At 43.8% G+C, this 16,687-nt stretch overlaps 1 protein-coding gene across 4 annotated transcripts in view; it reads right to left on the bottom strand.

The window, feature by feature from the left end:
• LOC135548688 (transcriptional regulator Erg-like) overlaps positions 1–16,687 on the bottom strand; it is a 116,660-nt gene that overhangs the window by 63,355 nt on the left and 36,618 nt on the right. For all 4 annotated transcript variants that reach the window (XR_010456873.1, XM_064978524.1, XM_064978521.1 and 1 more), the window contains exon 2: positions 12,561–12,647. Coding sequence is in view for 3 of the 4 variants with exons in the window: in XM_064978524.1 (XP_064834596.1) it covers positions 12,561–12,599 (39 nt within the window). In the remaining variant the exon portion in view is untranslated. The remainder of the gene's footprint in view (positions 1–12,560; positions 12,648–16,687) is intronic.

Here is a 16,687-nt window from a genome sequence, read left to right as displayed (position 1 = left end):
GGTACGTGACTCTGAAAAGTCCTCCATGTAAATAGGTGAGGCAAAAGTGTTAACTGAATGAAAAATATTGACATAGCAGACCAAGTTAAGGCTCTAACAATCAATCTACCTTTCTCTCCCTCCATCAATGAATGACTCACACTCTGCGCTGTCTACATGGCTTGTTCGTGTTCAGCTACTAGTGGAGTAAAGGGCCTCAACAGAGGTTCTCCATCGAACACCCTCTGACGTAAACTACTGTAAACAACCAAACGTTGCTCTCTATGTTCAGCCTAATGACCAGGTATGTGTGCCTCCTGTGGCACAGGGCTCATAAACTCCATTAACAGTTGGCTGACGGCTAGTGCTCCTCCATTACCGTCTGAGAGCAGAGGGTTGAACAGATCCCAGTCTGTGTGCTGGTGGTCTGCCTGTTGGTCTGCCTGTGGTAGCCCTGTGGGGAGGCAGGGTGGTCACAAGAGAGAGAGCAGGAAACCAGCATCCCTCTGCCATCCAACATACACTATATGCCCAGCTGCCACAGACATTTATGGAGACTTACAGAGTGAGTAGTAGTACACCCATTCTGATGCTTTATAAGCATGTTTATGACCTATTGTTAACATTAATAAGGCTCCAAAGTGGCATATCGCGCATAAAAGATTTGTAGGTTAGATTACAGTTCATGACGAGTATTATAATTCTGGGTCGGTTATATCACGTTAGCCTGCCTTCTCTGCATATCAAATCAGATCAAATTGTATTGGTCACATACACTTATTTAGCAGATGTTATTGCGGATGTAGCGAAATGCTTGTGTTCCTAGCTCCAACAGTGCAGTAGTATCTAACAGTTCACAACAATACACACTAATCTAAAAGTAAAATAATGGAATTAAGAAATGTATAAATATTAGATTGGGCAATGTCCTAGTGCAATTGACTAAAATACAGTAGAATAGAATACAGTATGTACATATGAGATGAGTAAAACAGTATGTAAACATTATTTAAACATTATTAAAGTGACTAGTGTTCCATTATTAAAGTGGCCAGTGATTCCAAGTCTATGTATATAGGGCAGCAGCCTCTAAGGTGCAGGGTTATGTAACCAAGTGGAAGACAGCTAGTGATGGCTAATTAACAGTCTGATGGCCTGATGGCTGTTTTTCAGTCTCCAGGTCCCAGCTTTGATGCATCTGTACTGACCTCACCTTCTGGATGATAGTGGGGTGAACAGGCCGGATGGTTGATGTCCTTGATGATCTTTTCGGCCTTCCTGTGACATCGGGTACTGTACATGTCCTGGAGGGCAGGTAGTTTGCCCCCCAGTGATGAGTTGGGCAGACCGCACCACCCTTTGGAGAGCCCTGCGGTTGCGGGCGGTGCAGTTGCCGTACCAGACGGTGATACAGCCCGACAGGATGCTCTCAATTGTGCATCTGTAAAGGTTGTGAGGGTTTTAGGGCCAAATTTCTTCAGCCTCCGGAGGTTGAAGAGGTGCTGTTGCGCCTTCTTCACCACACTGTCTGTCTGGTTATCAGCCTCTTATTTTGATTATTCACTTCACTAGAATTTTCTTTTTTTTTTCTTTACCCCCTAATTCACCATGTTTTCCTTCTTCTTTGTGTAAATCTCCAATCATTTGTTTATCTCTCTTAGAAATCTAATTCTGTTATTTTTTTAATGGTTTTGTTCTATAAACATTGAAAGGGGAAGGTGATTACAAGCAAGATCAGGGTTTCTTACCTCTCCTGCTCATGTTATTTTTGTTGACCTTTTAAACATTTAATCATACATTTTTTGGTGGTATTTTCTTGTGTGCAGAAAAATAAATACAAATAAATAAAATAATTGGTTTTCTTATTCACTGTGAGTATTACTTCAGCAGTCCCATTAAAAAAATAAAGACAAAAAAGTTCCTGCCCACAATCCAGATAGACAACATTTCAAAAAATGTGTATTGGATTTAACAGCAGCTCATCTCTCTCAAAAGCCACTGTGTGAAAGTTTTGAGCTCAATGTATGAAAAGGACTTTGTAAATAAAGTTAGCAATATTGCTTGCTATTAGGTATAAAACAAAACTGATGGGCATGTATCGTTTCCATTACAGAACAGTAGTATATACAAATCAATTCTAACTTTTAGTTTCCCTCAGCCCAGCTCTATCTCGGTTCCTAAGCACTGCAAAACACTGCCTGAGCCAGTTGAGACTGAAGGAGTGAAGGGGGACATTTAAGGATCACTTACACCTAAACACAGCCTGGCAGTATCCTGCAGCAGCACTGCATGGATGCTCATTTAGCATTCCACAGCCTCCTGTAGCATTGTATTCATACAGGAAGAGGGAGGGAGGGAGAGAGGGAGATAGAGAGAGAGCTAAAGAGAGAACCCCATATTATTTGAATTAATTACTATGGCCAGATGGTTATATTAAAAATAACATAAATGTTTTTGCCTTTGGTCATGATGGCTCGTCTGTTGCTTGCCAAAACACTGGCCTGAAGCTGACGGTATAAGGGGCTGTGGGCGCTCTCTGGGTCTTTCTGGCAAGCCACATGACCATTATGTGTTTTCTATTTGACAGGAGCCATCCAATCTCGCTACGCGACATCATCACAATGATATATGTCAGGGTTGGACAGCACAGGGCACCAGTCACAGCACAGGCTTTATGGAACCTGCCCCTGAAGTGATGGGATACGGTTTTAGACACAACATCATGTCACTCATTCGTAATACAAAGAAGGTTTTGTGTGATCGACTCATAATACAATGAAGCACGTGTCTACACTGATTTCAATGGGAGATATTAAACCATATCAAAATAAGCACAGATCAGGCTTTACTGTGTTCCAAATTTGGCCTCGCAAGTTACAGTGTAGGCATGATGTGTGCAGTCAAGTAGTAATCTCACCCTAGATGTGTAGGGGCGAACCAGGAAGTGGTACACCACACGACCTGCCTCTGTACAGTCCGGGAGGAGAGGCGGTTGAAAGTTTGGAAAAAGTTAACTCAGAGAGGTCGTTTGGAGCCCAGCCCAGCATGTTCACTTCCTAGCTACAATCCATTTGTATTTATTCTACAGTGACGAGATTAAAGACAAGCAAACAAACTAGAAACTATCCTAGAAGAAAACCTTGGGTTAAAGTAGGGTATAACTGTTAGGATGAGAAAAGACAAAGTTTTACAGATATACAGTACCAGTCAAAAGTTTGGACCCACCTACTCATTCAAGGGTTTTTCTTTATTTTTTACTATTTTCTACATTGTAGAATAATAGTGACGACATCAAAACTATGAAATAACACATATGGAATCATGTACAAACCAAATAAAGTGTTAAATATTTTATATTTGAGATTCTTCCAAGTAGCCACCCTTTGCTTTGATGACAGCTTGGCACACTCTTGGCATTCTCTCAACCAGCTTCACCTGAAATGCTTTTCCAACAGTCTTGAAAGAGTTCCCACATATGCTGAGCACTTGTTGGCTGCTTTCCATCACTCTGTGGTCCAACTCATCCCAAACCATCTCAATTGGGTTGAGGTCCGGTGATTGTGGATCTGATACAGCACTCCATCGCTCTCCTTCTTGGTCAAATAGCCCTTACACAGCCTGGAGGTGTGTTGGGTCATTGTCCTGTTGAAAAACAAATGATAGTCCCACTAAGTGCAAACCAGATGGGATGGCGCATCGCTGCAGAGTGCTGTGGTAGCCATGCTGGTTAAGTATGCCTTAAATTCTAAATATATCACAGATAGTGTCACCAGCAAAGCACCCCCACACCATCACGCCTCTTCCTCCATGCTTCACGGTGGGAACCACACATGCAGAGATCATCTGTTCAACTACTTTGCGTCTCACAAAGACAAAGACACGGTGGTTGGAACAAAAAATCTCAAATTTGGACTCATCAGACCAAAGGACAGTTTCCACCGGTCTAATGTCTATTGGTGTCCTTTAGTAGTCATTTCTTTGCAGCAATTTGACCATGAAGGCCTGATTCACGCAGTCTCCTCTGAACAGTTGATGTTGAGACGTGTCTCTTACTTGAACTTCGTGAAGCATTTATTTGGGCTGCAATTTCTGAGGCTGGTAACTCTAATGAACTTATTCTCTGCAGCAGAGGTAACTCTGGGTCTTCCTTTCCTGTGGCAGTCCTCATGAGAGCCAGTTTCTTCATAGCGCTTCATAGCGCTTGCACTTTAAGACATGACTGACCTTCATGTCTTAAAGTAATAATGTACTGTCTTTTCTCTTTGCTTATTTTAGCTGTTATTGCCATAATATGGACTTGGTATTTTACCAAATAGTGCTATCGTCTGTTAACCACTCATACCTTGTCACAACACAACTGATTGGCTCAAATGCATTAAGAAGGAAAGATATTCCACAAATGTACTTTTAACAAGGCACAGCTGTTAATTGAAATGCATTCCAGTTGACTACCTCATGAAGCTAGTTGAGAGAATGCCAAGAGTGTGCAAAGCTGTCATCAAGGCAAAGGGTGGCTACTTTGAAGAATCTCAAATATTTAAAAAACAACACTTTTTTGGTTACTACATGATTCCATATATGTTATTTCATAGTTTTGATGTCTTCACTATTATTCTACAATGTAGAAAAATTAAGAAAAGTCCTTGAATGATTAGGGGTGTTCAAACTTTTGACTGGTACTCTACATTCCTCTCCAGCTAACCTCCTTTAAGTTGATTAAGGAAGAGTGCTGTTCTTCCTCCATAATTCATAATTCTCTATACACCAACGGAAGGTACCTTATTCTTGAAGGGGACCTGTTCTTCTCTTCTAGCTATCCAGGTTGAAGTAGCTACCTATAAGTCTACCTGTGTTATCACAAGGGCAGAGACCCAGACAGACTGCCTGCCACTCTGTGACATATTTCATTTGGCTAGACCCAGACCACTGGCACGCCAGCCCTCCGTGAGTCTCGCCACAAGACTGGTGGGGTGAAGCAACGAAGCAGAAAAGAATGTCCATGGCCAGGAGGGAAGAGGGACAGAATTCCTGCCTTCTCACATCACCTTGCCAATTTATACTGTATATTCAGCTAGGACCAAGTCAACAATAAACAACGGATGTAGTCCTCATGTATTGTTTTGTATTGTGCTGAGCAGGTTATGAAGTATGATATTATAAATGGGGCATGATGATGAAATCATCAATGGTCTATTGTCATGCTTCTTTTGAATTCACATCTCAAGAGATGCTTTTACATTCTTTGGCAACCTGCAGGTAACTGATGGAAACATTTGAGTAAATGACAGATACAAAGTATATTGAAAGCAGATGTTTCCACACAGGTGTGGTTCCTGAGAAATGAAGCAATTAACATCCCATCATGCTTAGGGGTCAGGCATAAAAATACTGGGCAGGCTATTATTTTGGCTACCATGGCTATTGGATGACAATGCCCCCCATCCACAGGGCACGAGTGGTCACTGAATTATTTAATAAGCATGAAAATTATGTAAACCATATACCATGACCATCTGTGTGTCTCAGTCACCAGATCTCTATTGAACACTTATGGGGGATTCTGGAGTGGCGCCTGAGACAGCGTTTTCCTCCACCATCAACAAAACACCAAATTATGGAATTTATCAACGAAGTATGGTGTAGCATCCCTCCAATAGAGTTCCAGACACGTGTTGAATATATGTCAAGGTGCATTTAAGTTGTTCAGGCTCGTGGTGGCCCAACGCCCCATTAAGACACTTTATGTTGGTGTTTCCTTTATTTTGGCAGTTACCTGTACGTATCTGCCAAATGTGAGAACAGACAGTCATGTCACCAATACCAAATGATCAATACATGATGGGTGCATGTCATACATCCTTCCTTTATAATTATAATTATTATATTATTATTAATTATTATTATTATAATTATTATAATTATAATTGTGATTTATTATCCGTCTTTCGGGTGGGATGTTAAATGGGTGTCCTGACTCTCTGAGGTCATTAAAAATCCCATGGCACTTATCGTAAGAGTAGGGGTGTTAACCCCGGTGTCCTGGCTAAATTCCCAATCTGGCCCTCAAACCATCATGGTCACCTAATAATCCCCAATTTACAATTGGCTCATTCATCCCCCTCCTCTCCCCTGTAACTATTCTCCAGGTCGTTGCTGCAAATGAGAACGTATTCTCAGTCAACTTACCTGGTAAAATAACGGAAAAATACATTTAAAAAAAAGTACTATTCATAAAGCATATGCATAATTATTAACTATTTCAAATCGAATCAAATCAAATTTTATTTGTCACATACACATTGTTAGCAGATGTAAATGTGAGTGTAGCGAAATGCTTGTGCTTCTAGTTCCGACAGTGCAGTAATATCTAACGAGTACTCTAACAATTCCCCAACAGCTACCTAATACACACAAATCTAAAGGGGTGAATGAGAATATGTACATGTAAGTATATGGATGAGCGATGGCTGAGCGGCACAGGCAAAGTGCAATAGATCCTAAACAGAGAGTGTAACCAAGATGTATTGATGGTATGATTTGACATTTTAAGAGCACACTGTGAAAAGCTCCAACACAGGGTCACGAGCCTACAAACAAACAATCCATGCTAGAGGAAAAACAGCAACATAGCGTAACCCTTCTTCCCAAACCCAACCAGTGGAATTTCCCAGAACCTCCAGTCCAACCCTCTAGCTGTCTGTTCGGGTCACTCTACCAGACACTCCAATAGAGTCATTTGGCACCCTGCAAAGTGGTCCTTTTGAGAGCAACCTGCTGCAGGCTGGTTTCCAGGCAGGGCCTCTGCCTTTGTCCCTCGCTCCATGCCAGGAATGGAGGACTTAATGTTTTTAGCTGAGCAGGGCCGGCGGGGCCGGGGCCCTGAGACACTACACACAGTGTGCTGAAAACTTGGAGTCCTCAGTGGGATAGCATCAGTCATCCTGATGGTGGAAATAAACAGTCATTCCTGACTGCTGCTGTTGCTGCTTCTGGAGCTAAGATTGGCCCAGCCTGTGACAGAGCCTGGACACAGAGCCTGCACATTGAGCCTAGAGAGACTCTGAGGTTTATTTATGCTCCTCACATCCATGAACCCAGAGGCTTGTTCTGCCAATTAGGCAGAAAATGACTAGGGATTGCTATTGTATGGAGGATGGAATAGCTACACTCTTAGAAAAAAGGATTCCAAAAGGGTTCTTTGGCTGTCCCTATAGTAGAACCCTTCTTGGTTCCAGGTAGAACACTTTTGGATTCCATGTAGAACCCTCTAGGATTATACCTGGAACCAAAAGTGTTCTACCTGGAACCAAAAAGGGTTATTCAAAGGGTTCTCCTATGGGGACAGTCGAATAACCCTTTTAGGTTCTAGAAAGCACCTTTTTTCTAAGAGTCTACACCTGGTTATTTTTACATATAGGATTGCAGTTCATGTTCGAGTTATTCCACTGTAATTGGACAGGCCTGTTGCGTAATGAAGCCTGAATTTTAACTTGAGGCTTACAAACAAATACAGTGCATTCAGAAAGTATTAAGAACTCTTGACTTTCTCCACATTTTGTTACGTGACATAATTTATTTACATAAGTAATCAGATCCTTTGATATGAGACTCGAAATTGAGCTCAAGTACATCCTGTTTCCATTGATCATCCTTAAAATGTTTCTACAACTTGATTGGAGTTCACCTGTGGTAAATTCAATTGATTGGACATAATTTGGAAAGGCGCACACCTGTCTATATAAGGTCCCACTGTTGACAGTGCATGTCAGAGCAAAAACCAAGCCATAAGGTGGAAGGAATTGTCCGTAGAGCTCAGAGACAGTATTGTGTTCAGGCACAGATCTGGGGAAGGGTAACAAAACATGTTTACAGCATTAAAGGTCCCCAAGAACACAGTGCCCTCCATCATTCTTATATGGAAGAAGTTTGGAACCACCAAGACTCTTCCTAGAGCTGTCCGCCCAGCCAAACTGTGCAATTGGGGGAGAAGGGCCTTGGTCAGAGAGGTGTCCAAGAACTTAATCGTCACTCTGACAGCTCCAGATTTCCTTTGTGGAGATGGGAGAACCTTCCAGAAGGACAACCATTTTTGCAGCACTCCACCAATCAGGCTTTTATGGTAGAGTGACCAGACGGAAGCCACTCCTCAGTAAATGGCACATGACAGCCCGCTTGGAGATAGCCAACAGGCACTTAAAGGAGTCTCAGACCATGAGAAACAAGATTCTCTGGTCTTCTGAAACCAAGACTGAACACTTTGGCCTGAATGCCAAGCGTCACACCTGGAGAAACCTGGCAGTTTCCCTACAGTGAAGCATGGTGGTGGTAGCATCATGCTGAGAGGTTGTTTTTCTGCGGCAGTGACTGGGAGACTTGTCACGATCGAGGGATAGATGAACGGAGCAAATTACAGAGAGATCCTTGATGAAAACCTGCTCCAGGGCGCTCAGGACCTCAGTCTGGGGCAAAGGTTCACCTTCCAACAGGATAACAACCCTAAGCACACAAACAAGTGTCGCTTCGGGACAGGTCTCTGGATGTCCTTGAGTGGCCCAGCCAGAGCCCGGACTTGAACCCGATCTAACATCTCTGGAGAGACCTGGAAATAGCTGTGCAGCGACTCTCCCCATCCAGCCTGACAGAGCTAGAGAGGATCTGCAAAACTCCCCAAATACAGACGTGCCAAGCTTGTCGAGTCATATCCAAGAAAACACAAGGCTGTAATCGCGGCCAAAGGTGCTTCAACAAAGTACTGAGTAAAGGTTCTGAAAACGTATGTAAACATGATATTTCCGAATGCACTGTATAACCCAAACTTTCGCACACAACTATCCCACTGACACAAAAATGCATGCCTTTGTAGACTACATGATAAGATCTATTTCAGAGAAGAAAAAGCAATCGCCCACTGAAGAACTGCAACATTAATTTGTGACTTTTTATATAGGCTGCTGAAAATAGCACAGGAAGTCAGAGATTGCCTCCCAGACCCCCCACTCACACAGGAACACATAAAACAACCTGTGGTCTCTAACCCAGAGCCTTACACAGGATACACAGACTGAGAACCTGAGAAGGCAAAGAGTCAGAGAAACAGAAACAGGGTGAGAGACAAAAGATGAGAGAATAATACTAAGAGAGAACAGAGAGGAGATGAGAGGCAGGAAAAGAGAGGAGATACAGAAGAAAATACATACAGAGGAAAGAAAGAGTGGGCACAAGAGAGTAAACTATGTCAACAGGAGAGTGTAGACACAACAGAGGAGAGATAGAATATAGGAGACGAGGAGTGCGGGATGGATTACCTCTGTGTGCTGCGGAGCACTGTCTGTCTATCTCTCTCTCTAGCTGCCACGCTGAGCAGCACATCTGGCCTGGCTGACTGACTGCCTGCAGCCGGGGCCATGTACAGATGTGAGCGCGTGTGTCAGCGTCTTGGTCACAACTTGGCAACCGCTCCGGCCCGCCGCCGAGGCTGCCGGGTAACAAATGACTGAAATATCTACCCAGGTTTGCTCCACATGCCGGGCCTGCACAGAATTGAATTGAAACGTGAGCAGACCGCAAGTTTCTCTCCCTCTACCCCACACTCCCCCTCCTTGGTCTTAAAAAATACACATGACCGAAGAATCTAAAGAAAGAAAAAATAGAGAGAGAGAGAGAGAGAGAGAGAGAGAGAGAGAGAAGGGCTATGGTCTGATCCCCGCTCAAATAAAATTCCTGAAATCTCAGATTCTCAGTGTCTCAGATTTCTTGGAACGATGGGCGAGAAGTCTAACCTGCTCCTCTTTGTCAGACTTGGAATTGTGAGGAATTAACGTGTGGGAATAGCAAGTATAGACATGCTTATAGACCAGCAAAACACAGGATCAACCAGTCAGTGAGGATCTATGGTTTCCACAAGGTAGCAGTCCATTCAACTCAATGGTGACTGCAGGGTCCCTGGAAATGTGTACAATGTTCCCATTTAGAATATACTTCCACAGAGGAAGCAGATCCCCTGAAGAGAAAAGAGAGGTGGATATAACACACAGTCTCTCCCAGTCTGTCCCCTACTCCCACAACTCACCAGTCCTCCACTCATACACAGACGTTGAGGTCTTTTACAGTGATATTAGATAGGGCTGGGCCCCACGATACAATATTACAACTCTACTTAGGTGCCGATACGATATGTATTGCGATTCTCACAATTCTATATGTATGAAGCTCATTCCTGACTGCTGATGTTGCTGCTTCTGGTGCTAAGAATGGACCAGCTGAATGCACAAAACATTAGGAACACCTGCTCTTTCCATGACCAGGTGATTCCAGGTGAAAGCTGTGATCCCTTATTGATGTCACTTGTTAAATCCACTTCAATCAGTGTAGATGAAGTGGAGGTGACAAGTTAAAGGAGGATTTTAAAGCCTTGAGTGAATTGAGACATGGATGTGTGCAATTCAGAGGGTGAATTGGCAATACAAAATATTGTGCCTTTGAACGGGGTATGGTAGTAGGCGCTGGGTTTTTCACACTCAACAGTATCCCGTGTGTATCAAGAATGGTCCACCACCCAAAGGACATCCAGTCAACTTGACATAACTGTGGGAAGCATTGGAGTCAACATGGGCCAGCATCCCAGCATCCCATGCCCCAACGAATTGAGGCTGTTCTGAAGGCAAAAGGTGTTACAACTCAATATTAGGAAGGTGTTCCTAATGTTCTGTACACTCATTGTATGTCTGCTGCAGAGAGACAAGAGAGAGCATGAGAAATAACCTACTTTTTTTTAACCTACTGTTACCCATCATTCAGCACCATTAGGAAGCACAGACCTATGGAGGACATCAAATCACACATACCTTATTAATGTCCTAACTGACTTATGTCATATGACACAGTCTCATGACTGTTGGCATTAAATTGTCACTTGTTAATAGTATGTCAGATGCAGTACATGTAGACAACGACGTAGACTGCAATCTGCAGACTCCACGGTCCCGGGCCTGCAGCCAAACCAAATAGGATCACACACTGGAGCCATCCACAATGGCCCTATTGCTTCCCTCAAAAGACACAATCTCCCTATCATTCACTTGAGTCAACCCAATGCATTCACAGATCTACTAACCTAAAACGTTAAAAGGTGAAATAATGCTACGATAACGTCACAGTAGCGCTACACACAGGTGTGAGGCTAACAGGGAGCCAAGACCTGCAGACAATACCACAAGGGTAACGTAAACATCAGGTTTCATTGTCCAATACTGGACCAAGAATAGCTACAATCCTGGACTATTTCCTTTTGGACAAGTATTCTCCAGCCTGATATGAAACCCTATCCTGTGAATAGGATCCTTGGGGGACCCCCATCTGGTCATCCTCTGTATTACTGTGGAGAGAAGGGGAATTTATGGAGATAAAAAGCGGCTCTGCAGCTAGTAAAATTAACGCCCAGCAGTCACACAGTACACTGTCATGGCTTTAAAATAAACAGACATAACACTGCTGGAGAGAGTCAGTTGGCCCACTCTAATCCACTGGTATGGAGAGAAAGGAAGAGGATGGGAAAAGCAGTCCAGCTCAATCATTCCCAGAAGAGGCCATGGAGTTACTCACTCACACACATGCCGGTCACTCACACACTTACGGCATGCATGTGCAGTGCGCACATGCACACAAGCACGCATGCACGCACACACAGTGTATACGGATTCCAATACTCTACTTCTCTGCTTTGATACACTTGTGCATCTCCTCCATTCACAGTATCCAAATGAACTGAGGAGACTCTTTCAGTCACAGAATATGTCCAACAGAGTACTCTCTCTGACTAATAAGTGACAAGCAATTGACTAAAATTGAAAATGTTCTCTACGTAATCCCCAAATGTAATTATTTATCATGATAATAATAATGCTGCATACTCCAAGAAAGGTTAACTTCTCAGCTTTCAGTTAAAACTAATTATACATTGCTGTGGTGTAGTCACTTTTAAGGACACAAGCTCAAGTACACAGTACAAAAACAATCAAAATATGAAAATATTAAATTATTTATATATATTTTTTGTGATTAAGATTTTGTCTAATCGCTGCAAATCCCCAACGGGCTTGGGAGAGGCGAATGTCGAGTCATGCGTCCTCTGAAACTCCCTCAACCCGGAAGCCAGCTGCATCAATGTGTCAGAGGAAACACCATTTAACTGATGACCGTAGTCAGCCTTCAGGTGCCCGGCCCGCCACAAGGAGGGCACATATACGTTGTTAGTGGCTGTGATGTAGGGTTCAGCCAGGAGTTAATGGACAGTCAGAAGAGCGAATGAAATGGTAGGAGGGACATCCTCCTACCATCACACAGGCAGAAGCAACATACTCACTTGCCGTGAGAATCAGGGCTACTGCTCAATGCAAGCCATTTCGATATATGGTGTCCACATGTCGATTTATAAGCGGAAATGTCGGTCGGAACCGGTACCAGAACAACGCAGGTCCCCAAAACAGGGGACTTTACGTCTGAGAGGTTTTAATGGTACAGCTGATCCAATGCAGTATGGACAAGGTTAAGTGTAGAGATGTTGTCTGGACCAGTGGACTTACTTTGGTGGGGCCTGCAGGATCTGCTCCAGTCTGAATCATGACCCCCGGCTGACATCAGAGACACGAGCAGCACACACAGCCTTCTACCTGAGAGAGAGAGAGAGAGAGAGAGAGAGAGAGAGAGAAAGAGATGGGGATATTGCCATTCAATATCAATAATATTGTGAAATCATTACTAATATATTTCTGTGTGTACTGTATTACAGGGACTGTTCTAATCATTTTGGTAATGACCTGTGTCCCCTAGCCACTGGGGGACACCCATCGGTTAACAAGGGCGTCTAGCCTTGGCAGGACCCACATAGACGACACAATGCTGACACCGTGGATGAGCACTAACCGCGCCATGGGGAAACGACTCTAGACAGAGACCTCCATTTAGCGTGACGGGGCAATCCCCCCAGTTCCATAAATAAACAGCTTGTACGGTCACGGCCGAAAGTCGCTGTGAATGTCAGGCACATAAAAGCTCCATTGGGTCATAATATGTGGCCCATTAGGGTTAACCAGTGGGGCTGGAGAGGTAGGCACGTCTCCCACTCGCCCTGGGCTCTCCTCGCCTCTCTTCCGTCCCACCAGCCACATCTGGGAGCCATCAGGGCACAGACAGCAAGCGGCCCCCTGGCCACTGGGAGCTAAGCCGGCTGTAATTACTTACGCATGATTACGCATGTTAATCAAAGGCTGGGCCCAGACGCCACCGCCGCACTTGTTTATTATTTATACTTCGTTAAGCAACGGGACGCTCTGATTATCCCGTGTCATTGCTTCATTATCATTGTCATGGAGAGGAGGGGAGTGTGCGGAGGGGTGGGGCGAGGGGTGTGTGTGTGTGTGTGTGTGTGTGTGTGTGTGTGTGTGTGTGTGTGTGTGTGTGTGTGTGTGTGTGTGTGTGTGTGTGTGTGTGTGTGTGTGTGTGTGTGTGTGTGTGTGTGTGTGTGTGTGTGTGTGTGTGTGTGTGTGTGTAGGAGAAGGAGGCATGCAGTCTAAGCAGCTCTTGAACAGCCCACACTAACCACGATGGGCCGTATGTACAGGCCACTGACCTCCAACAATTACACTCCATATTATTTATAGAAAAACACATCTTGCCCAAAGAGTGTCTGCTTCCTTTTTCTTTCTCTGAGGGACACTGGTATGCAGCAGGTACCAGTGAAGCGTGGATTCAAGTTAGGCATTGCTAAGGTGATGGCCAACAGGCCAGGTGACATCATACCCTGAGGATGTCATAATGGGTGCCCTTTTGGCCCAACATAGTGGCCTCCCACTCACTCTGTCGCCCTACTGCCTGCAGTACTCTGATACCCTGTGGGGAACCAAAGACAACCAGGAGGGCCAATTTATCATCACACACATACATGCCAGAGCACACACACTTATCATAACAGCACACACAGAGCAGGGAGCCACGACACACAGAGAACACAGAGAACATCCCAACATATTCCAGAACACCCATGGAGGCCAGCCACCACAGCAAACAGAGCACACATGCACACACACACAAAATATACCAGGGAAAGGTACTCCTGAAACTCAAAGCAAGAAAAAGATACCACAGAATAATAACTCTTTGTGCAATATGCCACATTCATAATTGGTTGGTGTTGGCCTATAAGAAACATGATATTAGAATCTGCCAATAATCTCTTTCATGGCCAGTTAGACATAGTGTTAGTCACTCAGTCACTTAGATATCACATTCAAAAACTGCAAACATTTTTCTCCACCTCATGAAATTAGTTATAAAATTGCTAAATCTTCTCACCGCACCATTGCAAAAATGTGTAGAATTGCAGGAAATTAACTTTCTCACCGCTGCCAAGATGGATGGCGCTAAAGTGTTTTGCTCACAAGCTGGGGGGGGGGGGGGTGGCACTCCAACAAAATTTCACGTAGGGACCCCAAAAGGATATGAATGTGGGTACGCAGTCCCGCGAGTCACTGCCGTCCCTCATGATGAATTTAGATTTTATTTTGGCCCCCAACCCCATCAAAGTTGCCCATCCCTGGTGTAGAGTGAGTGACAGGCATACCCCGCCAGGGATAGAGTTATGCTGCTGCTGCTGCAGCCAGTGGCATGTCATTTTAGCCAGAGCACTTATAATTATGCCCTGTTTTCTTTAAGAGAAATAAAACCTTCCAGAGAGTAAAAATGCTCCAGGCAAGGAAAAGAGTGGCGAGTGACATCACAGCCAAGTAATTCATTTTAAAGTGGCTCAGATTAAGATTGAGATTAAGCACTAAATTGAAAAGGTATGGCGGTAAGAAAAAATTAACAAGAGTACACTTTGGGCTCTATTTTAACAAGCTTAATGCAATGGTAAATCTAAGCTCTGGCGGTAGCGCTATAGGTCCAGGGGGGGTGTCGCAAATGTTTTTGCTATTTTCACAGCCGTTATTATGAGCGCAATGGCTTGCGGTGGCGTGAAAGGGCTGGGTTTTGATGAATAAACAAGTTGTAGGCGTGACGAGGGCTTGGCCATTCACTGGCCAATCAAGAAGTTCCATGGCTTAATACTGCATGCGTTTGTCTCAAATTCTGTAGGTTATTGACTGTCTTTGCATTGTCATCAACTACAATTACGAAATATTCTCATTGTAGTCTATTGTGAATTGATACTACAGTTTATTAAATAGCATAAACTACAGTAACAAGTGATAGCAAGTGATAACAAGTGTTTGGAATGTTGACAGCCAACATTGTTGTAATTGGCTTCAACGTGTATAGTCCTTTACGCATCGCACTTCTCCTCAAATAAAACATACTAGGCTTCCGTATATTGTATTGTACGGTGCATTCGAAAATAATTCAGACCCCTTGACTTTTTACACATTTTGTTACGTTACAGTCTTATTCTAAAATGTATTAAATTGTTTTTTTCCCCCTCATCAATCTACACACAATAACCCCATAACGACAAATCAAAAACTGTTTTTTAGAAATGTTTGCACATTTATTAATAATAAAAAAATGAAATATAACATTTGCACAAGTATTCAAACCCTTTACTCAGTACTTTGTTGAAGAAACTTTGGCAGCAGTTAAAGTCTTTGAGTCTTCTTTGGTATGACGCTACAAGCTTGGCACACCTATATTAGGGGAGTTTCTCCCATTATTTTCTGCAGATCCTCTCAAGTTCTGTCAGGTTGTATGGGGGAGCGTCGCTGCACAGCTATTTTCAGGTCTATCCAGAGATGTTCGATCTAGTTCAAGTCCGGGCTCTGGCTGGACCACTCAAGGACGGTGAACCTTTGCCCCAGCCTGAGGTCCTGAGCACTCTGAAGTAAGTTTTCATCAAGAATCTCTCTGTACTTTGCTCCATTCATCTTTCCCTCGATCCTGACCAGTTTCCCAGTCCCTGCCGCTGAAAAGCATCCCCACGGCATTATGCTGCCACCACCATGCTTCTCCAGACGTGACGCATGGCACTCAGGCCAAAGAGTTCAATCTTCTTTCATCAGACCAGAAAATCTTGTTTCTCATTGTCTGAAAGTCCTTTTGGTGCCTTTTGGGAAACTCCAAGCAGGCTGTCATGCATGTGCCTTTTACTGAGGAGTGGCTTCCGTCTGGCCACTATACCAAAAAGGCCTGATTGGTGGAGTGCTGCAGAGATGGTTGTCCTTCTGGAAGCTTCTCCCATCTCCACAGTGGAACTCTCGAGCTCTGTCCGAGTGATCATTGGGTTCTTGGTCATCTCCCTGACCAAGGCCCTTTTCCCCCGAGCGGCCAGCTCTTGGAAAAGTCTTGGTGGTCGCAAACTTCTTCCATTTAAGAATGATGGAGGCCACTGTGTTCTTGAGAACCTTCAATGCTGCAGAAATGTTTTGGCACCCTTCCCCAGATCTGTGCTTCAACCCAATCCTGTCTCTGAGCTCTATAGACAATTCCTTCGACCTCGTGGCTTGGTTTTTGCTCTAACATGCACTGTCAACTGTAGGACCTTATATAGACAGTTGTGTGCCTTTACAAATTATGTCCAATCAATTGAATTTATCACAGGTGGACTCCAATCAAGTTGTAGAAACATCTCAAGGATGATTTATGGAAACAGGTTGCACCTGAGCTAAATTTAGAGTCTCAGCAAAGGGTCTGAATACTTATATAAATAAGGTATTTCTGTTTT

This window comes from Oncorhynchus masou, chromosome 11, assembly GCF_036934945.1.
Source record: "Oncorhynchus masou masou isolate Uvic2021 chromosome 11, UVic_Omas_1.1, whole genome shotgun sequence".
Taxonomy (NCBI): Eukaryota; Metazoa; Chordata; class Actinopteri; order Salmoniformes; family Salmonidae; genus Oncorhynchus; species Oncorhynchus masou.
The sequence above is the reverse complement of the archived record's forward strand: the minus strand, read 5'-3'. Positions and strand labels throughout refer to the sequence as shown.